Raw genomic sequence first — 26,913 nt, forward strand, 5'->3', positions numbered from 1 at the left:
ACACTTTTTCTTATATATTTTTTAATCTGAAAAGGGTATTTATATAGGGCGCATATGTTGGTGTATTTTCTGAGCAAGCACAGGGGTCGCTAGTATCTGATTTTTTTTTTAAATATACCAATCATCGACCAGTGCGCTATTAACCACTCTTGCTAGACTCAGAACTGACGCTCCTTGGCCATAGGCTACTAAAGAGCTGTACTCGACCAGACTCTTCGCGGAGATCCCTGGTTGCTGTTGTGCGCAAATCCGTCACGCTATCTAGAAACAAGACATATCTATAGCTGCCTACCCTACAGCTGCTGTGTCTGAGCGATGTTCGGGGGATAAGGATAAAACGAGCGAGCCAGCACTACCGTGACAACCTCAACGCACGGTCGACAGGCTGTATGTTTCTAGCTAACGGTAGGTTGCACCACTAGCTAGCAAGCTGTACATTTTTTTGTGGACTACTCTGTTCGACATAGACCGGTATCGTTATGCTACTATACTTGCTAACCAGCTAGCCCGAATGCACAGTCAGATGCGATGTACACACTGCTGCGCTACAGAGAAGCAAATCCTGACATTGGATCTAGTTAGATGATTATTGCTAGCTAACTACTTTAGCTACTGTCCTAGCTAGCAAATGTCAACGTTGGGTTGCACACTGTAGGCAGAACTAGCTGGTGCCGTGGTGGACTGTCGCTACAGTTACTCATTTTGCACTTTATTGGGTTAAGTTAGATAGATTGCCTTGAATGGCACCTAGTGGAGGACTTGCATATCTATGGAATGGAGGTGTGCTAGGTAGCCTACTGTACTCGTAGCACCCATTCGGAACTGAAAATTGTTGGATGCCGGATACTGTAATCTAGCTAGCCCTGTAGTTAGACACCATAGCACATAATATTAGCACGATAATTTTTAATTAACGAGCCTGACTATAATTCCTCTGTTATATTAGATCACATACATGGTTAATTGCCTTTGTCCCCCTCGTCCCCTTACAGGTAGCTGAAAATCGATTAACAAATCGGACTGCTGATTCCATGAATTGGGTTTGACACTTGGAGGAGAGTGTTTTCCGAATGAGAATGTTTAAAGCTACTGGTGTCTGAAAGTATTTTAACTCGACACCCAATCGGATCTGGCTGTTTTATTGGACTGTTTTGTTGACCTCACAGTTGGAACCGATACTTGGGATATTTCTTATAGAAAATGACAAGTGTATAGCTTTCAAGAGAAACGCTTTGTAATTGTTATTCTGGCAGAGCAAACTCTGCCAAAGCTTCAGCCCAGCTTTAAATGCTAACAAGCAAGGTTGAGTCATCATTAAGCACAGATGGCCTAACAAATCATTTGTTCTCACTACATTTGAACTGGGAAGTATTTAGTTCGTTTTTCATCCAGACGAGGTGTTGGGTTTATCACCCGGAATCCTTATGGGAAGGCTAAGTCGCTGACAGCTTGTGAATTGATAGGATTAAGATCATACTGGCTTTACACGCAAAGGGAAGGAGGAACACCTGTTTTACTTAGTCCTCTGAAATCCAAGTCACTGGGCTCAGCGTGGTTGTTTTGCTTCTTGCCTTTACTTATCAACGCGTCCAGCCTCTTTACCTCTCCCACTCACAGCCTCTTACTTTATACCATTGCTTTTTATTGTCAGCCAGTTGTGCTTTTCATCAAGTTAATGGAGGATTATTTATTTTGTTGCTTCATTAAAAGAAAATATCCATTGACTGTCTAAAGCATGCTCTCTAATGTAACACATTGAGTACTAGAGTACCCATTTGCTTAGTTGCATCGTAACTGAGTTAATGGTCACATTTATTTCATCCATATTTCTAGATCCCTTTGAGCTAAACAGAATAGGCTAGATTAAAAGCAGCTGCTCCTAGCCAAGTCAGTCTCTCATCTAGCTCCTTTCGTGGCAATGCTGTGGCTGTGTTGTAACTGTTATGGCTTTGCAATGGCAGCCAACTGAGTAAAAAGGGACAGGGGCTTTGCTGGAGGATTAGACACAGCTCTGGGAGTTGGACTGGACCAAAGGAGCACACACCATCTCACACAGACACATACCATGCTGCAGGGACAGTAGGCTCCCTGTTTCACTGCCTGCTGTTTGGAGGTTGTTTTTTTTTCTTTTTTTCTCTGCAATCGCAAAGGTTTGGATGGTTGAGCACAAGGGCCACTTTGAAGGAGCCCGGCGGCGGCTGTGGTTTGGCCGAAGTTGACAGACTGCTTGCCAGCTACTGCTGATTTAGAACCCTCTGTCCCCTGCCACCACCTACTCCAGCCCCTCTGCTGCCCTCTCTGTGCAGTGTGCGGGTGGCAAATAACCTGCACCGACGCAGGCTTGGCCTGTCAGTTTCAGGCAATTTTGGACTTTTAAGGACCACTCTCCCCCCGTGTTCTTCTTAAGGACCAGTTCCTGTCGTCTTCTGGAAGGAACATCCCCTAGTTGAGGTTGTGATCCTCAAAACAAGGGTTTTCTGCAGGCTGAAGGATGAAGCTGAAGAAACAGGTGACCGTGTGCGGCGGGGCTATATTCTGTGTGGCTGTCTTCTCGCTCTACCTGATGCTGGACAGAGTCCAGCATGACCCTGCAAGAAGACAAAATGGCGGGAACTTCCCACGGGTAAGTGTAATTGTGATTATATAGGTGTGCCACACGTAGTCCTTGTCTGTAGGCTAATTAAAAACTTCGGCAACATCATATTGTGGGATGTACCGTGACAAGCAGAAGGCACTAAGTTTTAGACACAAGTTTTGCAAGCTCTTTTTCTTTGATTTTGAGTTAGGCTTACATCAAAGAGCTCATTAACACACACTCCGAATTCTCTCGGGTCTAATTGTTGAGATACTCGTTTATTAATTTATTTAATACAGACTAATGCGGTGGAGCTATATCCATAATTTATTTTACACGTTAACCTGAGAGGCTCTCAGTTTCTTCTTTTGTAAACAGCCATTGTGGAAGGCACCCTGGCAACCCCAGCGGAAGCTGTGTTGAGCAGCCTTGCTTTGACTATGAAATGCCACATTAACAAACCAACCTTTCGGGATTCTGGGCTGTGACTGTCATGTCGTGTGCAGTTTTTTTTGGTCACAAATATTCCATCAGTTTCACTGGCTGAATTAGAATGAGAATAGGTGGGGTGTTTACAGCTCAGCATTTGACTGAAGGAGTGGTTCGATTCCCCCTTCTGCATGTCGCTTTGGATTAAAAACGTCTGCTGACGGAAAACGTTATCATACCGCTAATAATGGCCTACATTCCATGGTGTACTATGTGTTTGTCATGCGTCTCCTCCTGCCCCCCCCCCCCCCCCCCCCCCCCAGAGCCAGATCTCGGTTCTGCAGAACCGCATAGAGCAGCTGGAACAGCTCCTGGAGGAGAACCATCAGATCATCAGCCACATCAAGGACTCTGTGCTGGAGCTCACGGACACGGGGGCCGTGTCTCCCAGCGGCCAGCTGCCCTTCCGCAGCGCCAACGGCTCCTGGATCCTGCCGTTCGATGGACGCCCCACCTTTCTGTCCGTCAAGCCCCAGGACTGCCAGTTTGCCGTGGGCAGCCGAGGGCAAACAGACCTGCAGGTGAGCTGCGCTGCTGGGAGGACGTTGTGGTATTAGGTTAAACAACCTTTTGCTGAGATTACAACCAATCCTGACATCACAGGTCAGTGCCACTGTTTTTGTCTGGACCCTTTTCACAACTTCAGCTTTGTATACCAATGATGGTAGTTGGCAAGTAAGAATACTTCATATAGGTGTTGATGAATTGTCCCTGCCATACACCTCAGATACTCGAGTATATTTGGTTGTGTTTGATTCCTACAGATGCTGGACGTGTACTCCCTGCTGAAGTTTGACAACCTGGATGGGGGAGTGTGGAAGCAGGGCTTTGAGATCACCTATGAGCCTGGGGAATGGGACAATGAGCCTCTACAAGTGTTTGTAGTCCCCCACTCCCATAACGACCCAGGTGAGCCTGCTCCTCCAGCTCTGTTTCTGTCCCCCAACCCTAAGAGGCTGCGCTTTGAACAGGCTGTTACCCAGCCTGCCACCAACACAGCTGAGTCACTGAGGGTTAGCAAGTTAAGGTTAGCTTGCTATATCTGAGTCACTGTGGGTTAGCTAGGTATGGTTAGCTTGCTATAGCTGAGTCACTGAAGATTAGCTAGTGCTGCTGTGGATGTTATCATGCTAAGATTAGTCCCAGGCTATGTGGCGACTCTACCAATGGTGTTCTACCAGAACAAGCCAAAGTGTTTTATTGAGAAGGAACTGGGCCTACTGCCATTAGGCCTTTAGGAGCCGAGACATTAAGCATTGGTCCATTCAAATAGCTTTCAATTTGGACGTTATTTTGACACAATGACCAATGAGGTGTGTAGTCAATGCTATTTTTACCTGAGAATGGCCGGTTTGACATTCTATGTGATTAGATTTTAGCTGGAGAATGACATTTTCCATTAGATGTATTCCCAGCCAGACAGGCAGCTGACCTAACTGTTATTGACTTGTGGACGGTTGCAGAAAAAATGCCAAATTTGTATTCCCAAGAACAGGACTGATTATCAGCTTCTGTGTTTACTAGCAGAGTTGCAGGAGGCCTACAAATGAATTGCACTTAGTGCACTTTGACGATGCATGTGGCACTGATGTTTCACATAGAGGACAGGTGAGGTCTGTTTACTGGTAATGCACTCTATTTCCCAAAGGCATGCTCAGGCTTTTAGAGTTGAATTGGACTGCAGGTAAAGCTAAGTGGGTCAACCAGGAGTACTGACACAGGGTCAGAGCCAGACCTGCAGTGAACCCCGCCTCTATCTATTCTCTTTTGCCCCGGTTACTCGGTGTAATTGGCCCAGACTGTGGTTTCATATATTCAACAAGATCCTTCTATTATGAATTGGATGATACTTCATCACTACACCCTGGAGTGAGTACACTGTAAGACACACAGTGTTCTTTTTAACGAATCTATATGAGAAGACGGCTCTGCTTTCTGAGATGCATGGTCAGCCAACTAGCTACCTTTGTCCTCTCAAGCTCTTGTACAGTACCAGCTATGTTTAAATAAAATATGCTGGGGGGGTTATTTTAGATAGATGAACTCTGCTTTATACTGCTCTGTATGACTCAATACCAGTACCTGTGCTCAGTTTGGAAGCTGTATTGTAGTGCTTATATTATGGTAATATACAGCATGATACAGTTCTGTGATCATCGTCATATACTGGAACACCGCCATACTATGTAGATCGGGGAATAGGTAAAGCTCAGTGGAGCATTTGCCAGCAAATCAAGAGGCAGCTTTAAATCCCCCTTGTACTTTGTTTTGGATGAAAGCATCTGGGAAATGAAACAAATGTGTCAGGCAGTCCTAATTGTTGGAACGGGTCTCCTGACTAGGCTGGATCAAGACATTTGATAAGTACTACACAGACCAGACTCAGCACATCTTCAACAACATGCTGGTGAAGCTGGCGGAAGACCCCCGGAGGAAGTTCATCTGGACAGAGATCTCCTTCCTCTCCAAATGGTGGGACAGCGTGGACGTGCACAAGCAGCAGGCCATGCACAAGTGAGTCTTGAAGTGTGTAGGTGGGTGACAGTCTGGCCCACTGGAAATGTCCCCAGATCTGAATCACTATTCATCCTTGGAATCGTTTGGGGACCCTCTAGAGACAGAGATTGTGGGAGAAATTATTCAATCTCACATACCAATTTACCATTGGTATGTGATGTTTTACTTACCTCACCTTATATATTATATCTTATTAATATATTTTATAAGAAGGTCATATATAGTAAGATATAACATTAATAATAATAAGGTAACATAAGGTAAGACCTCATGTACTGATTATAATGAACACATGCCAGTGGTAAATCCTTTTAATTTCTCCAACACATTATTTTCTTTCTTCCTTGAGATTGCTAATGGTTTCACATGAGGCAGTGATTCCCATCTGGTGTTCAAACACTGATGTTGCTGGTCCAGGGCTGCAACATCAGTGATTCCTTCCAGGCTGCCTCTTGAGAGAAGAGCTCTTGGCAGAACAGTTCTGGCATGTGACCGTTAGTCATCCAGTTCCATTTAACATTCTACCACAGGGAATGCTCCCTTTTAGCACGTTCTTAACCTCTCTCTCTCCATTTGGACAGATGTATGACTCCACTTGTTATTTAATGTTGATGTAACTGCATAGCTCATAGAGAAACCGTATCTGTTGCTATACATTGCAGTGCACAGATCTGTTAAGCTTGCACTTCACCCTGGATGAGAGACTTGAAATAAGACTGTTATCTGTTTAGTGGGGAGGTCTTTGGAGTGACCGGTGGATTTTCGTCACCTAGGGGTGGAGTCAAAGCTGTACTAAAGCCTCTTGTGTTTGTCAGGCTAATCCTGGACGGCCAGCTTGAGATTGTGACTGGAGGCTGGGTGATGACCGATGAGGCCAATGCTCACTACTTTGCCATGATCGACCAGCTCATTGAAGGCCACCAGTGGCTGGAGAAGAACCTAGGTAAAACTCAAGCGCTAAATATCTGTGGGTCATGGATTCAAAGGCGCAGACGTTGCCATTCACGACACAAATCCTCAGTTGACCCCGGCCGCTAAGTCCTCCCCGAAAAGTGCTGCTTCATGCCGGGTTTCAACCCCTCCTCCTCCCCTTGATGCTAAACAAGTGTCCTGCTCTGTGTCCTAGGTGTGACCCCTCAGTCAGGGTGGGCGGTGGACCCCTTCGGGCACAGTGCCACCATGCCGTACCTCCTGAAGAGAGCCAACCTGACCAGCATGCTCATCCAGAGGGTGCACTACTCCATCAAGAAACACTTTGCCTCGAGCCGCAGTCTGGAGTTCATGTGGAGGCAGGCGTGGGGTGAGTCGTCGGCTGCCAGCACAGCCATCTCATCCTCCCACTCTTCCTTTGTTTTGACTGAGTGCTGCCACTTTGGACGACCCTTTCAAAGTCAAAATCGAGCTTTGGAGAGGAGATATGGCCCTTATCCAGACAAGATATATGGTTGAGGCGTCAGGGAGAATGGTTATTCCCTATTCAAGCTCATCTTCAAACTCCTCAGGTGGTGGCCTTGGTCGTAAAATGACGGACGCTGTCATGAATCACTCCCTCCTTGTCTCTCTGCTCTGCGGATTTCAGACCCTGCATCCGGCACGGATATCTTCTGCCACATGATGCCTTTCTACAGCTATGACGTGCCCCACACCTGCGGACCAGACCCCAAAATCTGCTGCCAGTTTGACTTCAAAAGACTGCCGGGGGGCAGGGTCAATTGCCCCTGGAAGGTGCCCCCCCGGGCGGTGGTGGAGGCCAATGTGGCAGAGAGGTGAGGGCAGCATAGAGAGCCTCGTCCTTGGTCCGTCAGACTGGCTGGCAGGGTGGGGGGGAGAGTGTGGCTGTGAGAGAGCCTTGGTCAGGGTGAAGGGCGCTCCCATAGGGCCTGCCCTAGACAAGACAGCCACAAAGTGTAGGTGAACAGATGTGGCCAAAAGTATTGGGAGCGACATACATTTTGTGTTTGCAAAGCTTGCTGGGCCTCGGAATAAACTGACTGTGTCGGAAACATGAATCTATCAAGCATTGCAGTCAGTCGGCGAACATTTATTGAAAGCTTTATTGCTTGCGGCCGGCCCACAAGGAGACAAAACATCACATGCCATTATGATACCAAGTTTGTATGCTAGAATATTGTGCTAGCAACCTATTTAAACATAAACCGCTCTTCACAGACATTGGCTAAAACAAAGGCATGCAAATGTCCCATGGCTCTTCCTTAATTGGCTCCCTTGCATAGACCTTGCACACGTGCGTGTTTGAGTGTGTGCGTGTGTGCGCTCTCTGACCCCTCTAAGCTTGACCATATGATTAACTTGTTTATGGCCTCTCCAGTAAGATGGTGGTCAAGCCCAGGTCCCCTTGTTTACGTAATCCTAGTGTTACCCAGAGTTCACATTTGGGGGGTATGCCTCTCTTTGCACGCAAAGCTAAACACAGTATTATTCTTATACAGGATACAGACGTACATCTTTAACTTTTCTGACAGACTGCTAACATAATTTCAGTAAGTCATATCATCAGCACAGGGGAAAGTGTGAACGAGTTCTAGCCAGGTGAAATCACCTCTATCATTCTGATTGGATTTTAAGAGCAGATTGACTGCTGTAAAAGAGGGGACTATTTGCATATATTGAAAATGTTTGCCCCCAAAAAGCTTAAAAAAATATGAAATGTGCATTATTGTATTCTATAGAAAGCTGTGAAAACAGTTTCCTCAAATACTGAACCAGCAAACTTTGCAAAACACAACATTTGTCATTGCCAAAACCTTTGGCCATGACCGTATAGTAGATGGAGATTCTGTGTCTGCACATCTTCATAGGTTGACTTAACTGTCCATTTGTGTTTGTGGGAGGGGTGGTGGAAGCATATACAGGAATGGACATGTCATTGTGAGAGAGATTGATGATTGATCCTGTTTCTTGGCTCCTTTCATCCTTTGCCTTCGAAGGTCTTCTTTTGTCCTGGACTGCTTGCAGCCACACACACATACACCTTTTTCTTGGATGCAAACAGTTTCTCTGTGATACAGGGCTCACCTACTCTTGGACCAGTATCGCAAGAAGTCCAAGCTATTCCGCAGCAAAGTGGTTCTGGTTCCGCTGGGAGATGACTTCCGCTACGACAAGGCTCTGGAGTGGGACCAGCAGTATCTCAACTACCAGAAACTCTTTGACTACATGAACTCCCATCCTGAGATGCACGTACAGGTAGGACTCCTCGGGTGGCCCTCAGCCAACCCTCCTGTAACCATGCCTCCTGTAACCATGCCTCCTGTAACCAACCCTCCTGTAACCATGCCTCCTGTAACCATGCCTCCCGTGGAAACCCGGAGGTGAAAACCCAGTGCGGAAGTGATGAAATCGATCCAACCACCCGAAGCACCTGCTCCAGCACCACATCCCATTCCAGTCTGTTTTGACTCTTCCAGGCCCAGTTTGGGACTCTGACGGACTACTTCAACGCCGTTTACAAAGCCAACAACGTGGCGCAGGGCGCCAGGCCTCCGGACTACCCGGTGCTGAGCGGAGACTTCTTTGCCTACGCGGACCGCGAGGACCACTACTGGAGTGGCTACTACACCTCCCGGCCCTTCTACAAGAACCTGGACCGAGTCCTGGAGTCCCACCTGAGGTGAGGGCAGTGCTGTGTGAATGGATGAATGGATGAATGGAGATGAAAGGCGTGACAGTGGAAAACACTGTCACAACCTTAGTGAATCACTGGAGACTCAAATGATTTCCTTTTTGAGAGGAACCCATTTTTTACATATATGGATATGTATGCTTTGTGTGCTTCCCAGGGGGGCAGAGATCCTGTTCAGCCTGGCAGTGGCCCACGCCAGACACGTGGGCATGGAGGGGCGTTACCCCACCTCAGACTATGCCCTGCTCGCCGACGCCAGGCGCACTGTCGCCCTCTTCCAGCACCACGACGCCATTACGGGCACTGCCAAGGAGAACGTTGTCATCGACTACGGCACCCGGTAAGGGTTTTAGGACGATAGCCAGCAAACGACTCTAAGAAGATTAGTAAACATCAAGGTTGCTGGTGTCTTTCAAAGGTTTTAGTTAATCCAAGTAAAACAATTGTTTTTTGTTTTAATTATCCTGGATGTTCAATCTCTCCTGTAGGCTGCTGCGATCTCTCATTGGACTGAAGAAAGTGATCATCAATGCCGCCCACTTCCTGGTGATGAAGAACAAGGACATCTATCGCTTCTACCAGGGAGAGCCCTTCCTGGAGACGGTGAGGGGGTAGAGGGGTGATGAAAAGTTCCATCTCCTCTCCGCGACCTCCTTAAGGTCATATTAGATCTAGCTTAATTGGGTGGAATACGAGTGTTTTTCTTTCTTCAAGTAGGTGATGAAAGAAGCATTTAAGAGAACCTAAACTTGAGTATTTTCACCTGCGGGTACAGTTGGGCTGTCGGAGCGCGCTAACGGTGTGTTTGTGTGACTGTAGGATGACAGACGAGCCACTCAGGACTCTCTGCCTCAGCGTACTCTCATCGAGCTGGACCCAGCTGGACCCAGGTAACATCCTGTCTCTCTCTGCTCCCGTCCTACACTTGCTGTCATGGTTGATAAGACAAGTAAAACGAATTTTCCGTTTCAGTCATTCAGTTACAGAGCCACATTCCCACACTGCTGATACTGTGAATTAGAGCAGGGGTCGACAGAACATTTGGCAGGGCCAATTTTTGGGGGGAGGAGGGACAGAAAATGATCAAAGACTCAACTGAGACATGTATTCGTGAAGAGTTGATATGTTATTAGCAAGGCCGGCCTATTCTAATAATGTTTTGATAGACTGTTAAACGGTCCTCGAAAAGTGGAAAACCATCATGACTCCCTGGGTTGACATGTTGGTGTTAGCAGCAACTGTGAATTAATGGCCTACAGCTAAAGTTAAGTCACTTTGCTACAAAACAGGGCACAGCAGCTTTGTGCCCTAATATTTGAGAGAAAATTGGGTTTTTGACAGTTCCAACCCAGCTAACATTATTCTTCATAACCGCTTTTAGCAGCCATAACTCCATCACTCGGCTCTTCATATTAGTGTCGCGCGCTGCTAGTATGACGTTCACGCCAGTGCTAGTTTGTCGTGGCTGCTCCAGAGAATTGAACTCGTTTTGAATTTGATGCTGTGGCAATAGTGTCTGTTGACGAGGTACTGTCTTGCGAGAGTTAGCACTGGTTGTTTCCGAGACGTTCCGGTACGCAACAAAACAATCCCGGTTGGCTACTCTATAGGACAGCTACCGGCCCAAATCGAGCGCAGCTTTGAATCATTTCGAAGCACATGGCTAACTTGATCCATTGCGAATTCGTGACATTGAAAGGCGTGAATTATTGTGGCTCTTGACACTTTTAGGAGGATGCAGTGAAATAGAGCGGAGACAGTTTATGCGTTTGCTAGCTGAGGGCTTTGAGAATCTTTTTTATATAAGAAATGATTTGGCGGGCCCTGGTCTCCCGTGATGGTCTGGTTGGAAGCAGAGTCTGATGTCTCCCCCTCCCCGGCCACTGCAGGTACGTGGTTCTCTTCAACCCGGTGGAGCAGGAGAGGCTGTGTGTGGTCACCGTTCTGGTCAACACGGTCCGTGTGCGCGTTCTCACCGAGGACGGACAGACCCTCCCCGTACAGCTCAGCGGTCAGTGGAGCACCCCCACTCAGATGAGTGCAGAGGTCTTCCAGGTGAGCGTGTGTGTGTGTGTGTGTGTGTGTGTGTGTGTGTGTGAATGAGACACACCTTTACGTAGTGAGCAATAACAGCACGGTGCATACAAGGTGTCATTCTCTCCATGAGCAGGACTTCAGACTTGAGTCGTGTGTGTGTGTGTGCGTGCTTGTGGACCGTCTTGTCTCCCAGGCGTCCTTCATGGTGCGTGTGCCCGCTCTGGGCCTGGCCGTCTTCCACCTGTACGACTCCGCCGACTCTCCCATGACCCTGCGCTCGGAGACCCTGCTGAGGCTGAGTGGCCGTGGCGGGCAGACGGCCCGGGCCAGCGACCCCCTGCCCCTGCGCTCGCAGCCTGCAGACCCCCAGTCCTTCTTCATCAGCAGCCAGGCGCTCACCCTGGGCTTCTCTGGCTCCACGGGCCTGCTGGAGGTCAGTGTTCGCTGGGGCCGCTCTATATCCCTGTTAATAATACTGGGGGCCGCTCTATCTCCCTGTTAATAATACTGGGGGCTGCTCTATCTCCCTGTTAATAATACTGGGGGCTGCTCTATCTCCCTGTTAATAATTCTGGGGGCCGCTCTATCTCCCTGTTAATAATACTGGGGGCCGCTCTATCTCCCTGTTAATAATACTGGGGGCCGCTCTATCTCCCTGTTAATAATACTGGGGGCCGCTCTATCTCCCTGTTAATAATACTGGGGGCCGCTCTATCTCCCTGTTAATAATACTGGGGGCCGCTCTATCTCCCTGTTAATAATACTGGGGGCCGCTCTATCTCCCTGTTAATACTGGGGCCACGGTGTGCGGCGCCGTCTCTCACTGTGATGCTTTGCCCGTGCCATCTTTTGACTCATTGCCGTGCTCTAACTCTCACTGTGGTGCTTTAACTCTCATTGTGTGGTTCACTGCTTCTCCCCGTGTGTGTGTGTGTGTGTGTGTGTGTGTTTGGTGTTGAACGGCTGACGAGAGCATCAGTGATGTCTTTGATGTGCAGTAGTAGGACTCAGTGATGGACTGATCAAAGAGAACATGATCAAGCGAGATACTGAGCTGACTTTTATCCCCCCCCCCCCCTCCCCGCCTTTTACATAACCCTCCCCCTTCTTTCTCTCCTCACCCTCCTGCCCCCTGTTCTCTCCCTTAATCTCTCTCACTCTCTCCCCCCCCCCCACCCCGGTCTCATTCTCCACACTGCAGAGTGTCCGGCTAAAGGATGACCCTCAAGAGGTCAAAGTTCAGATGCAGTTCGTGACATACGGCACTCGATCCTCCAAGGACAAGAGTGGGGCGTACCTCTTCCTGCCCGACGGAAAAGCTAAGGTGTGACCCCCCCCGCCCCCGCCCCCCGCCCCGACCCCCCACCTCTGCATGCATAATGGTGCATGCAGAGCAGGAAACAGGCTCACAATAACATGTGGAAGGGCAGCCGTGCACGCGCTGGAAACCCCAATGTTTAACCTGAGTGCTTCATCTCAGAACGCTCCCTGTGTTTGCCCCCCCCCCCCCCAGCCCTACAGTCAGAGGGAGCCCCCTGTGGTGCGCGTGGTGGAGGGGCCTCTGTTCTCGGAGGTGGTCACACACTACCAGCACTTTGAGCAGACCGTACGCATACACAACGTGCCAGGTAAGATACGTGCACACACACACACACATAAACGCAGTCCTCAAACCCCAGAGTACCTCTGATTGTTTGACATTGCACTTAAGATGACATGTTTTTAGCTACACCGCACCATGTAGTTGAGTTGCTATTACTGCACTGTGCTTGGCAAAGGGCCGACCTCTTGTGGACTAACCACTGAAATGACCGTCACAACCATGCATTTCTGATCCTTGATGTGGTGCTGTAAATCCCTGCACACAGGCCTCAAAGCCCCGCTCTTTCCCTGCTTTGTCCCTCCCAGGGGTGGACGGTCTCTCCGTGGACATGACCACCATGGTGGACATCAGAGACCAGGCCAACAAGGAGCTGGCCATGCGTCTAGTCACCGACATCCAGAGCGGCGATACCTTCTTCACCGACCTCAACGGCTTCCAGATGCAGCCTCGCCGCCACTTCCTCAAGCTTCCCCTGCAGGCGAACTTCTACCCCATGCCCACCCAGGCCTTCATCCAGGACGGCCAGCACAGGCTCAGCCTGCACACGGCCCAGGCCCTGGGCGCCAGCAGCCTGGACAACGGTCAGGACCCCCACCGGCCACCACCCCACCGCACCGCACCACGCACATACAGCCTCTCACCAGGAGAGGCAGTAGAGGGCAGGGGAGAGAGGACTTGGTTCCTCTCCTGGGGTCTTGTTGTCGGGTAAAGAGGGAGGTAACTTATGACCTGATTTGGATGTTTCTTTCTCTTTTTTGTTCCCTGTTTCTTTGTCTTTCGCTCTCGCTCTCTCTTGCTCTCTTGCTCTCTGTCTCTCTTGCTCTCTCTCTCTTCTCCTCCCCCCCCTCCCCCCCCCCCCCCCCCTCAGGCCAGTTGGAGGTGATTCTGGACCGCAGGCTGATGCAGGATGATAACCGTGGCTTGGGCCAGGGCCTGAAGGACAACAAGAAGACGGCCAACCGCTTCCGGCTCCTTCTGGAGAGGAGGTCACTTGGCAATAAGGTCAGTCAGGAGAGAGGCGTCAGGCAATTAGTTTGAGCTCAAACGGGCTACGTGTTGTTCACTGCGGTATCCCCAAGCACGTAACACAATACACAGCGCTAGTCAGAACGTAAGTAGGCGGGCTCATGCATTTATCAGAGAGAACTGTCGTGTCATCATATCTCGGGCTGCACATGTTGTTAACCCGTTACTCCATTTTTGTCTCTTAACGCTCTTTCATATGATATTTTTTTTGTTCTCATCCCCCATCTCTCTCTCATCACGGATTTTCTCTTATCTGTCCCCGTCTGCTTCTCTCCCTCTTCCTCTCCCCTCTCTCTCGCTCTCATCTCGCTTTCTCCATCTCATATCACTTTTTCTCCCTCTCGTTCTTTCTTTCCTTTCTCTCGTTCTCTCTCTCGCTCTCTCTCTGTCTCTCTCTGTACTACTCTCTGCCCCTCAGCGTTCTGGCTTCTTTGCCAAACTCTTCTCCAAGTTATACTCTTTCATCGCCTTCATCTTGAGAGGCGGAGCTCAAGAGGTAACGTTGCCTAGGCGACAGTGAGGAGGCTAACCAGCTGCCCCGCTCTGTGCTGTAGTTGGCTGTAGATGGCCTCTGTAGATCTCCTCTCCTCCATAGCTGGGTTGTGTGCATAGCTCTGGGGTGGGCCCTCCACCCGGCCCCTGGGATGGGGGATAGTACTGCAAATCCTGGCTCTCTGTTGGAAGTCCTGCTTTTACTTCTGAACCTAGAGGCCGGGCCCGGCCAGGCCATAGAATCTCTCCTCATTGATGTGTCTATTTGAATCTCATTCAATTGTAAAGATGATAGATTGTTGTATGTATATGATTATATATACAGAATCTAATTGATGGAATGTGTTTGGTAGTCTCCCACTAGAGCCACGATCCAAACGGACATGTTGCGTCCCAGGGGTCTCTGTCTTGGAAATAGCCGGAGGACTGAGGTATCCCATCATGCACTGCTTCTTCTGACTGCTTCTTCTTCCCCCCCAGGTGGTGGACAGTGGACCGAGCAGCTTTCCGTCTCTGCTCAGTCACATGACCTCCGCCATCTTGAACCACGAGGTGTTGGGGCTACCAGTTCTGCCCAAGAAGAGGGGCGTCCCCCCCCCTGCAGACCTTCTCCCCCCTGAGGAGCCCCCTCCCCTGTGACTTCCACCTGCTCAACCTGCGCAGTATCCAGGGACAGGTACGATACCCGGCCCTGCCCCCCGGAGGAACGTCTGGACTGGAATGTGTTCACTCAGCCGAGTACAGATGGGGATTAGAACCTGTGACCTGTTGAACTGCAGGAAAATGTCCTACCACTGAGTTCTACCTATTCTCTATTGTGTGTGTCAGGATTTCCGTTCCCCGTCTCCCTACACTGCCCTCATCTTGCATCGGAAAGGTCTGGACTGTGGGCTGGAGGCTCCCAACCCAGGCTTTAACTGCACGACTACCCAGGGACAGGTGAGTACGCACACACACACACACACGCACTCGTTTTATCAGCCTGTACTTTGTGGGTGACTGGTGTCTTGTTTCTGTCTTCTCTCTGGGCGTGTGTGTAGCTGAGTGTGTCGGGGCTCTTCCGTAACGTGGATGTCCAGCTGCTCCAGCCCATGTCCCTGTCCCTGATGTACCCTGGGACGCCCCTGGCCAACGACTCCCTCATCAGCCTGGAGCCCATGGAGATCTCCACCTTCAAGCTCAAACTGCGCTAGGCCCGGCCTGCACACCCCCCCCCCCCCGCCCCCAGGCTGGGGTCTCCTGGTTGTGAACAGACTGCCCCGACACCTCGACGAGTGGCTGTTTTTCTAGGGCTTCCTGACTGTTTGTTTATGCGTGGGTGTGTGCGCAGCACACGCATACGGCACACGCGCTGACATGAACCGACGCTCACGCTACAACCTGGAGGAGCAGATTTCTGTAGTGACACCGCTGCTAACTGCAGGGGGCAGCAGAGTGCTGTTGCCGGCACAGTAGTGGTCTATAAGCTTAAATGGATCTTGACACCTGGATGGATTTTCTTTTTTTTTTCTTCTTCAAAACGACTTTGTTTATCGCAGAACAGGCAGTAGTGGTTGACTGCTTATGCATCGTCATGGTAGTGTTTACTTTGTTTCATTTAATTATCTTCAAAAGAACATGTTTCTATTCTACTTGTCCCGTCCTGGAGTCATTACTGAATGTAAATATCACAGGAACAGGGACAGGGACTGGGGAATAATACTGCAAAAGAGTGCAATTTCTAGAGCTTTTATTTGTTGTATCTCGTGTTTTTCTCTTTCTACTGAGAAGAATCTCCCCTTACGGACAGTGAGGGGGTGGGTTGACCAGAACATCTTTTTATACCTGTGTTGTCTGAGCGACTGCATCGACCGACTGAATGCTGCAGGGCTACTGGACCAGTGTGAATGTCTGCTGGTGGAGACACCAGCCCTCTGGCTCTGTCAAGCTACTATGTGGCAGCTGAAGAAGAAAATTAAAAAAAGACTGTCCACTGAAACAATCACCATTCACTAAGGAACTCGCATAGTCCTCATCTGTGCTCATATCTCATGTATGGGTGACTGCATCTCTTTCGACACTTCCCCTGTGGCCATATTTTAAGAGACACTTTCCGGAAGGTTCTCTACGCCATCGCGGTCTGACAGCCTGGCTGGCCTTGAGAGGAGCTGCTACAGAGACTATGCTTTGTTCCGTTTTATTGAAATAATCCCAAGCCATTCCTGTTCTTCTGTTCCCCGTGTGTTTGTAGTCCATCCCTGGAAGAATGGTGTTGTGTACTATACTGTACGCAGTAGAACATACGACTGATTATACCTCATATTTAACATATGACAATTATTGCTATTTATAGTATATTGACGTGGAGACTTCTGTGAAGATATGTAGTGTGACTGGTGCGCATCATGGGGAGGGGAGGGTGGGGGGGGGGATCAGGGATCCTGGGGTCAAGGGTTAGGGATGGGTCAGTCTGGGGTCGCCTCTCAGTCGGTCTAGCTGGAGACATCTGTCTTTGGAGCTGTTCTCCGACCCTCATTAATTGACTGCGTTTGCCACATAAACTAGCCGAGTTGCGATGACCCCTTCATAAAGATGGGGGGGGGGACCCCGTAACGGCCGACGAATCCTTTTTATACATCCGTTTTCATATCATCTCCGGCTCCTCCCGAGAGCGACGTGGTCGTGGACCTGCTCTCCCTGGTTCATATCTGCCTGTGGTAGAGTCGAAATGCCAGTTACCCACGCCGGCGTCGGGGGCCCCCGTGTCGACGCCGCCTGCCCGACTCATCCTGACCTCTGCCGCCCTCCTCTCCGAGCCTGTCCCACTGTTTCCGTGCCGCGCGGCCCCATCCAGCACCTCGCCGTCGCGTTTTCCGTTGGTCATTGCGACTCGCTTCCGCTCGGCGCGGCTCTTCTCGAGGTCCTTTCTGTCCGTCTCGCCCCGGCGAGGTCGGCCGCGGACCAGGACGCGACCACACCTCCAGCACTTTGTTATATTGCACTCCTCCCCAGTTATATTGCACTCCTCCCCTCTGTATCTAACGCCGCCCCTTCCTCCTCTGCCTTCTGTGCGTCTCTGCCTGAATCCCTCTGTATTTCTGCCTTCGTGTTTGTGAAATTGTAGGTCTATTCTGCTTTTGTTTTTCTTTTGTTTGTTTTTTACGTGACATGGATTTTCTGAAGTGAGGGTTTCTTTTGTTCTCTACTTGTTTCTCCGTTGGTGTCTGGATTAAAGATGCATAGCAGTTGAGATGCAGAGGAAATAAAAGATCAAACAGGATTGTTTGTCTGTGTTATTCATCACATATTCGCTTGAGGGGCATCAACAGTCTAGACACAGTCATGAACTCTCAACTATTTGACGCTTCCCTCCTAGTGTCAGCATGACTCATTTAACACCAGGGGGCAGCATGCAGTTTGATTAGGTTTTACGGGCAGTTTAAGTTCTGTAATGTCAGCAAGATGCGGAAAGTCCTGGTGAGTCTGGTGAGAAGCTGTGTTTAAGGCCCATGGCAAGACAAAGACTGGTTTAAACAACAACCGCAAGGCAAACACTCAGTTTAAAGAAAAAGGATTTAAGATTGGCTTTCCGGGGAGACAGACCACAGCAGCAAGTCTACTTTGAACTCCCAAAACAGACCAGAATGGTTAACGTTACAAAACACACTGTTAGTCTCGACTGTCAAGCAGAAGACTGCGAAGGGAAGAAAGGGGGGGGGGGGGGAGAATGGGGTTTGAAACCAGATCAAGGACACAGTTGAGTGGAAAGTGAGGCAAGCATGGCCAGGGCCTCAGGGTAGATCACTGGGGCCCTGTCAGACTGGCAATGAGGGACTGGGCTTGTGTGGGAGGGGGGAGAATGGCATTGTGGAGGCGGAATGTTCTGGAGAGGGATGATGCTGCAGCTAGCCTAGGGATATATCCCTGGTGCTCTGTGCTCCAGAGTCCCTCATGCAGTCTCAGCCCTGTTCAGTCCAGACGGATGCAGCAAGGAGGCCCACAGTGATACAGACCGGCCAAACGGCCTGAAATAACATATACAAATGGTTGAGAAACGAATTAAGCCTTGTGAATAAGACAGTTTTATACTTTATATATTTCTCATCATACTTCAGGTTACACCAAGGACAGGCTACACAAAAAAAAAAAGATGTAAATGAAAAGCCCCATTTGTACGTTTGTGCTGTACACAAATTACCTTGTAAGTGAATAACAAGCTAATTATGTCTCCAAAACCTCAACACACGCAATCACATGCTCACCCACAGTCATGCCATGCCATACATTACTATAGGTACTTAAAAGAGCAGCATTTTGTCCCTGCAGATCTGCTGTCATTACAGAGTACTTTCTGAATGTAGCCTGGAATTATCACAAAATAGCTCCTCTGTACTCTACAGGGGTCTGGAGCAACATCTGAACAAGATGAAAATGTTCATTTCATATGATTTCAGGTTAAATATTGGATGACCCCTGTACTCATGCGGCCAGCATAGTCCTCTGGCCTTGTTCCAGTCTGGAGAAATGCATCCTTCCGGAGGTGAACTCCTTTCTATGATGATTTGAGAGGTGAGTGTTGGTCCAGAAAGCTTTCCACCGAACTGTGATTTCCCCGAGGAGGGAGGTTTTGCAGTAAGGTGCAGTAAAGAAATACAGATTTCTCCAGAATGTGTGCCGAGGCTGTGTTCTGGTCATGTTCTGCCTCTGGCAGGAAGGCTCATGCAGAGCTGCAGCGTCGGATGGGAAATCAGATAACTATTGTGGCACCACATAACAAACTCGCCGCAGAATTCAAGCCACTTCCAGCAGAAAGGACGCTTTGGATGGTGTGTATGGCCTTGAAGGAGCATTGTCACACTGTACTTGCAGTGTTCAAGATATTTCAAGGGATGTCGGGAATTTCGAGTGGAGTATGCCAGTGAAAACAAGAAGCAGACATGATTTACAGAATCACTTTATTTCAGCATGAAAGTTATCCCCACAATTGACATCAATCATCAGTTAAATAAAAAAGGATATAAAACAAAATTCTATAAAATACAATACAATATAAGCTGTTCTGACAACATTTCACCAATTCTGGCCTTAAAGATCCATAAGGCTCTGATTTCACTGACAGGTCCAAAAGCTATGCACTTAATCTTGGCTCAAACAAGCCACATACTGTATGTTTGTTTGTGAAAGAGTAATAACTGGCAAAAGCTCTTACATCGGACTCTTGTACCAGAGACAAACTAAAAATCAATACTATCTCCACAGGGTGAATGAAGACAAAATGATCGTATATCTAGCCAATAGCAACCAAATACATTGTTGAGAAGGTCACACAGCTTTGTGGCAAGGTTTTTCTCTTACGTAGTTCTTTCTCCTCCAGCTGATCATTTCTACACATTTCGATTGTGACGTCGTCCAACCTGCAGTTGTAAAACCCCTGCTTGTGCTGACTGTGTGTGTGTGTGTGTGTGTGTGTCTGTAAGCAAGTTATGTGCAAACGTCCTCCTCATCAATCTCCAACACCACTAGTTACTTCCTCTTGGTATGCAATCTTGTGTTGGACCTGCTCACATGGTATCGCTTCACGGCTCTCTATACCTTATTGCTTTGAGGAGCATCTGAAAACAGCTTGGCCTGCAGATCTCAGGCTTATCTTAAAGCTGCACTAGGTAACATCACCAAAGGAATTCAAATATGAGAAACAGCAGACTCTATTCTTGTCTGAACACCTGCGTTTTCCTCCAGCTCTAGTTTAATAGACTGTGGTCTCATAAAATAAACCAGGGAGGAAGGCACGCCTTTGCCGAAGGCGATAGGTTGGACAAGAATTGCTGGAACATAATTGGCTGGAAACTAGTGGCATGCTCCAAAATGATAATTTGACATTCTACTGACACGGAGCTGTCTGTGTTGCTCATCTAATCTCAAAGGGCCTCATTAGGTTACACAACATGTTTATAAGAGACAAAACATTTTTTTACCAAAAAAGAATCCTCCTTTGTACTAGCAGTATACTGTGGAGAATGCTAAGCTCAACTCATCATCACGGTCTTACATAGCAAGCAGCAGGAGAGAGCAAGTCTGAACAGAAAATAAGCAACTAGGAGATAATTAATTGAATCAAGGTTTAGCATGTAAATAATTGATAACTGATCATTTGACTGGAAGGGCTTACAGCCCTTGTATATCAAGTTACACACCCAAGCATGTACTGTACACAAACACCCACAATGTTGATATGTACATCTAGGCTGGGTTCAAGGGTCAATTAAAAAGAGCACAACAACTGAAAACCCAAACTAAACTCTGATACACCTCGCTAGGCCGATATGCTTTCTTCAAAGAGCGAACATGAACTGATTCAACGGCGCCGTGGGCAGGGCGAACATCCAGTGAAATGTACTCCCCAAAGAACCGTCTGATCATCATGAATGCCTGGCTGGCAGTCGTCGTATGAAGGGCTGTGCAGTGTCCAGCCTGCTGGAGAGCCAGTAGCGGGGGGAGGGGGGGTTCGCTAGAGGGAACTCTGTGTCCTGATAAAGGCCGTCCTCTCGCTGTGCGAGTCCAGCTCCTCGCTGTCGGACTCCTCGCTGGGCCTCGCCATGTCCTCGTCGCCCCACACGGTGGGGATGCCCTTGTAGCACACCCGGGTCTTCCTCTCCCAGCCCCGGCCCAGGCCCAAGCCCAGCCGGAACCCTCCGCCCTCGGCGGCGCGCAGTCTGGTCCTCCAGGTCCAGGGGGCGCCGCCCGAGCGCAGCTGCAGCAGCAGGAAAAGCCCGCCGAAGGCAGCCAGGATGAAGGCACAGCTGAGCACGGCCACCTTGGTGGGAACAGGAGAGGAGGATGGAGACGGGCCCGGCCCTGGAGGCTGCGCCTCTACCCCCCCCCTCCTCCTTCTCCAGCTGAGCTCTCCCCAGCTGGGTGAGAGTCCTCCGCGGGCAGGAGGCGGCTGATGGGGGACTTGCGCTGGACCTGGTTCTGATGCGGACAGGAGCTGAGCACCAGGTGGCTGTGAGGGGGACAGGAGAGGCAGTCGGAGGGGCCGGGGCCGGCGCAGGTGAGGCAGGCGGCGTTGCAGGGCAGGCAGGCCTGGACGGAGGACAGGTCCACCCAGGTCTCCAGGGACAAGTTGAGGAGCTGGGGGCCGGACGTGAAGCCGGGGGGGCACATCTTCACGCAGCCCTGGAGGAAGAGGGAGAAGCCTGGGCTGCACTCTGCTCGGTGTGGGGGAGGGAGGGAGAGAGGGAGGGAGGGGAGGTAGGAAATTAGAGAGGAAGGGAGCGGAAAGAGATAGATATAGAGAGAGGCAACAGAAATGATCAGACGATGTATCTTTAAGTAAATTTTTTAGATCTGTAGATTTATCTGACTGTTTTACTTGATGTGATTTGATATGCATGAAAGGACGGGCTGAACATGTTCTGTCACAGAGGGGCCAGGGGACCCCATCTGTCTGAGTGTGGGGAGAGGAACACACAGCGGCTCTACCAGCACCTAGCACACACACACCACGCGCTCACAAACAGACACGTATGAACAAGCGCGCGCGCGTCCCACACGCCCACAAACCCCACACGCTCACACCCACACACACCTCACACACACCTCACACACACCACACACACACCTCACACACAATCCCACGCACGCCTAGTCTTCACGCCCTGCTTCTGTTGCTACTTTGTTCCCCTCCTGCTGTACGGAAGTGACACGACATATGTTGTTTTCAAGCACGCCGGGAGTGATGCATATTCAGAACATAAGAGTGGAACATCCCGCCCTTTTCTCCCAGAGGGGCCATTTGCAAGGCATGCATGAATGCCACGCAGGCCTGGCAGTCAACAAAATGTTCGACCAATCAACTCTGATCGCCGTTTTCAGCTAACGAGCGTGCCAAGTGAACTGCTGAGCGCTCAGCCACTGGAACGGCTCGCCGTCAGAGGATGAGCCGCGCTACCGCCGGCAGCCTGTAGGGGGCGGTGGGGGCACTCACCGATGCAGATCTGCTGGGCGTCGAAGGTCTTGCAGCTGTTGTTGGACGGCCGGGGGAAGTCGGGAGACGAGGGGTTGATGGCGCTGGAGCCCGTGCCGTACAGGATCAGACTGAACTGAGTCAGCATGCCTGAGACAGAGAGGGGGAAGGGGGGGTATAACAGATGAAAGTCGCTTGGGATAAAAGCGTCCGCTAAATGAACACGTAGACGTAAGATCCTGAGCAAACGAACAGAGAAGGTGACCAAGGAGAGAAAGGAGAGAGAGAGAGATGGAGGAAGGGGCTAGCCAGAGACCAGAGGAGCATGTGACACTGGAGAGAGAAGAGAGAGAAGAGAAAGATGGAGAGAGAGAGATGTAAGGAGGCGAAGGGGTGGGGGGTGGGGTGGGGGGGGGGGTGGGTCTGAGACAGCCAGAGATCAGAGGAGCATGTGAGACTGGAGAGAGAAGAAAGCGTGAGAGAGAGAGAAGAAAAAGATGAGGAGTGAGAGAGAGCGAGAGCGTGGCCTTGAGTCGGGCAGAGGTGGAGGACAGCTCGACAGCTGGGCTGATGATGTCCTGCAGTGGAGGACTGGACAGTGTTGGAGCAGAGCGGTGGGTTTGGTCTGTTGGACAATGTCTAGGGGTCCATGTGTGTAGGATGAGACACATCAAATGATGACCCGTGAGCATTTCTTGCCGAAGCACATTTCTCACAGACACCAACGCGGAGGCCCGGCTAGGTGTTTGCGTTTAACTAGAGCATGATGACATCAGCAGACACCAGGACCTCTGGAGGAGAGATGGGAGGGGAGGGACAGAGACAGAGAGGAGATGGGGAGGGAGGGGAGGAGAGAGAGAAGAGGAGAAGACAGGGACAGAGAGAGGAGGATGAGAGAGGAGGGAGGGGAGGACAGAGACAGAGAGGAGATGGGGAGGGAGGGGAGGAGAGAGAGAGAGAAGAAGACAGGGACAGAGAGAGGAGGATGAGAGAGGAGGGAGGGGAGGACAGAGACAGAGAGAGGAGGAGGGGTTCTGTGGAGAGACGGGTCCTGTTACCATAGTCCCGCTCTCCTCCTGCCATGTTCTCTATCTCCAGAGTCCACTCCCCTCGAGGGTCCTCGTCCCAGGAGTGGGTGGTCATGAAGGCCCAGTCATTAAAACCCTCAGACGAGGAGTCCTTAGGCCTAACGGAGAGAGAGAGAGAGAGAGAGAGAGAGAGAGAGAGAGAGAGAGAGAGAGAGAGAGAGAGAGAGAGGAGAGAGAGTGAGATGGAGAGTTTATGTCTACAGTGTGAGTGTGTGTATGTCTCTCTAGTACCTGGGGCCCAGCAGTGTGTGTGTGTGTGTGCGTGTGTTTCCAGTACCTGGGGCTCAACAGTGTCTGTGTGTCTCCAATATTTTGCTGCCAGCAGTGTGTGTGTGTGTGTATGTGTGTGTGTAGTACCTGACTGCCAGCAGAGTGTGTGTGTGTGTGTGTGGTACCTGACTGCCAGCAGTGTGTGTGTGTGTGTGTGTGTGGTACCTGGCTGCCAGCAGTGTGTGTGTGTGTGTGTGTGTGTGTGTGTGGTACCTGGCTGCCAGCAGTGTGTGTGTGTGTGTGTGTGGTACCTGGCTGCCAGCAGTGTGTGTGTGTGTGTGTGTGTGTAGTACCTGACTGCCAGCAGAGTGTGTGTGTGTGTGTGTGTAGTACCTGACTGCCAGCAGAGTGTGTGTGTGTGTGTGTGTGAGGTACCTGGCTGCCAGCAGTGTGTGTGTGTGTGGTACCTGGCTGCCAGCAGAGTGGAGCGTGTTCCTAGCGGGCTGCTGAGGTGGATGGCCAGGCTGCCTCTGTGAGTGTAGGAGAGGCTGAGACGAGCCTGGACGTGCTCCAGGGAGCTCACGTACTCCGGCCTCCCCCAGCACGCGTCCACGCTCCTGCTGAACACCAGCCGGCTGCCGATCTCCCTGGGCGGAGAGGGGTGGAGGGGTCAGGGGTCAGCTCAGGGTGTCATGGGGCACGCACGTGTTTGCATCGACACACGCACACATGCACACACGCACACAGCTAACCTGGGCTCTGACAGCATGGTGAGGACACACTGGTGCTGGGGTCCCACGCTGGTCCAGTTCTGCGCCAAAGCCACCATGGCCCCTGCATCCAGCAGACCGTAGCCATAGGAGTGGCTCACTGACACGGTCAGGGTCGCAGGGAGAGAGAGAGAACAAGAGGGAAGAGAGAGAGAGCAGGGGGAGAGAGAAAGGAGGAGGAGAGATAGCAGAAGTGGCAGCGGGAGAGAGAAAGAGAGAGGGCACAGGGAGAAAGGAAGAGAAAAAAGAGATAGATAGAGAAAGCAGGCGGAGAGAGAACGAGAAAAGAAAAGTACCACAGTGAGCCATCGAGTGCTCTTCAAAACGCACTGGGTGACGGCTAAAAATAAGCCGCCTTTCACAGTGAGAGCGTGAATCAACAGTGCGGCACATTGAGCGCCGACTGGCAGAGGAGGGGATGGAGACGGCGAGGGATGGGGAGGAGAGGACTGCGGTTGGGGAACAGCAGAGGCGTCGACGTCCTGCCCTACCTCTCCGGCCCATTCCGTTGGTCTTCCAGTCGTCCGCGCTGAGGTGAGCCGGCTGGGAGGTCCTCACCACCAGGTGCTGCATGTCCCTCCACGTCAGGTTGGCACTGCAGAGAACACAACACACGTTCACCCTGGAGGTGCCTCGCGAGTTGGAGACGCCTCCACGCGGCAGAGCTGAAACATCTCGACAGTAACAGACACCGTGACACACCAGAACTGGAGTATCTCTAGAGTTGGAGACGCCTCCACACGCCAGAACTGAAATATCTCCCCAGTCCAGCCCTGTCGTGATACACCTTCCCCACTTGGGGTGTGATGGGAAAACGTGAACACAGATAGCAGAGAGTGACACTGTGTCTGATCCACCTGGGTACACCCCCTCCCCCCCCCCATCCTCGAGGGCCTGTTCCACCTGCCACAGCAGGACCAGGCCCCCCACGCCATGACAGAGCATTCAAAAGGACCACTGAGACAGTCATTAAAGCTAGTGTTGAGAGGAAAGGAGAGGGTGGGGAAGTGAGACGAGAAGAGGGGTAGGAGAGGAGAGAAGAGAAGAGGGGAAGGAGAGGAAAGAAGAGGAGAGGACAGGGGAAGGAGAGGAGAGAAGAGGGGAAGGAGAGGAAAGAAGAGAAGAGAAGAGGGGAAGGAGAGGAAAGAAGAGGAGAGGAGAGAAGAGGGGAAGGAGAGGAAAGAAGAGAAGAGGGGTAGGAGAGGAGAGAAGAGGGGAAGGAGAGGAAAGAAGAGGAGAGGACAGGGGAAGGAGAGGAGAGAAGAGGGGAAGGAGAGGAAAGAAGAGAAGAGGACAGGGGAAGGAGAGGAGAGAAGAGGGGAAGGAGAGGAAAGAAGAGAAGAGAAGAGAGGAAGGAGAGGAAAGAAGAGGAGAGGAGAGGGGAAGGAGAGGAGAAGGGAAGGAGAGGAGAGGAGAGGGGAAACAGGACTGCTGAGGAGAAGAAAGGAGAGGACAGTTGAGGAGAGGCACTCCAGGGATGTGCCTTTGAGTGAGAAGAGAGAGAGGTGCGCGGTGGCGCGAGGGAAGATAATCAAACCATGAATCACCAGAGGTTTACTGCCGGCTCCGCTCCGCTCCGCTCCTCCCCGCCTGCACGCTCGCAAACCAAAATAGGAAGGCAACACAGTCGGGCCCGTCACCCGGCAACCTTCCCATGTCCTCCACAGACGGGCTGCTCTCCGGCTCTCTCATGTGTTATTAATGAACGTGGACCTCATCCACTCAATGTCACCTCAGCGCGGATGGGAACCCAAACAGCACTCTGCCTATTAAATGATTCCATCTCTGTGAATTCTCTGTTTGATATACAGGCCGGTCTGTTATTGAAGCTCTCTGGGCGGGGGGGGGGGGGGGGGAGCGATGTAGCGTGAATAAGAGTAAAGCCATGATCCAGAACTGTCAACATCTCCAAGAGAGATGCCAAGAAAGTCTCGTTTATACTGAACGCACGTCGGCATGTCAAATTGGGAATAATGCTGACTTGCTTTGTTACAATCATAAAACCTTGGAAAACGTGCTGAGCATCTGGGTTGAGTAAGTAAGTATTATCATCTAGTATGCTGGACCAGGGTTGGGTTTGAGGCTCGGTTTAGGGCCTAGGATCAGAGCTTGGGTCCTAGGGTGTGGACCTGGGTCCTAGGGTGGGGCCTAGGGTGTGGACCTGGGTCCTAGGCTGGGCCCTAGGATGTGGACCTGGGTCCTAGGCTGGTCCCTAGGGTGTGGACCTGGGTCCTAAGGTGGTCCCTAGGGTGTGGACCTGGGTCCTAAGGTGGGGCCTAGGGTGTGGACCTGGGTCCTAAGGTGGGGCTTAGGGTGTGGACCTGGGTCCTAGGCTGGGCCCTAGGGTGTGGACCTGGGTCCTAGGCTGGGGCCTAGGGTGTGGACCTGGGTCCTAGGCTGGGCCCTAGGATGTGGACCAGGGTCCTAGGCTGGGCCTCGAGCCTGGATCAGGACCGCAGCCTCCTACAGCCTAGGACTGTGTCCTTGGTAGGTGAAGGATGTGTGGCAGGTTGTCAAC

The 26,913-nt window shown here is 50.7% G+C and overlaps 2 protein-coding genes across 2 annotated transcripts in view; one reads left to right on the forward strand and one right to left on the reverse strand.

The window, feature by feature from the left end:
* Positions 1-168: 168 nt before the first annotated feature.
* man2a2 (mannosidase, alpha, class 2A, member 2) lies at positions 169-17,641 on the forward strand. Its single transcript, XM_084672333.1, is given in 23 exon segments — positions 169-405; positions 2,408-2,623; positions 3,328-3,585; positions 3,829-3,973; positions 5,407-5,578; positions 6,397-6,524; positions 6,708-6,881; positions 7,161-7,347; positions 8,611-8,788; positions 9,010-9,212; positions 9,382-9,564; positions 9,713-9,827; positions 10,044-10,114; positions 11,114-11,279; positions 11,455-11,694; positions 12,463-12,585; positions 12,775-12,889; positions 13,170-13,445; positions 13,733-13,866; positions 14,863-14,973; positions 14,975-15,058; positions 15,211-15,321; positions 15,423-17,641. Coding segments are annotated over 22 exon segments (3,459 nt in total). The 5' UTR covers positions 169-405; positions 2,408-2,491; the 3' UTR covers positions 15,576-17,641.
* Positions 17,642-19,299: 1,658 nt separating this feature from the next.
* Positions 19,300-26,913, reverse strand: part of furinb (furin (paired basic amino acid cleaving enzyme) b) — a 56,174-nt gene continuing 48,560 nt past the window's right edge. The window contains 7 exon segments of the mRNA XM_084672337.1: positions 19,300-21,240; positions 21,243-21,569; positions 22,349-22,477; positions 23,386-23,513; positions 24,093-24,272; positions 24,378-24,495; positions 24,887-24,990. Of these exon segments, the coding sequence (XP_084528463.1) occupies positions 20,870-21,240; positions 21,243-21,569; positions 22,349-22,477; positions 23,386-23,513; positions 24,093-24,272; positions 24,378-24,495; positions 24,887-24,990 (1,357 nt within the window). The 3' untranslated portion in view covers positions 19,300-20,869.

The sequence above is a fragment of the Hypomesus nipponensis genome, chromosome 14 (genome assembly GCF_054491055.1).
Source record: "Hypomesus nipponensis isolate SF chromosome 14, ASM5449105v1, whole genome shotgun sequence".
In the NCBI taxonomy this organism is placed as follows: domain Eukaryota; kingdom Metazoa; phylum Chordata; class Actinopteri; order Osmeriformes; family Osmeridae; genus Hypomesus; species Hypomesus nipponensis.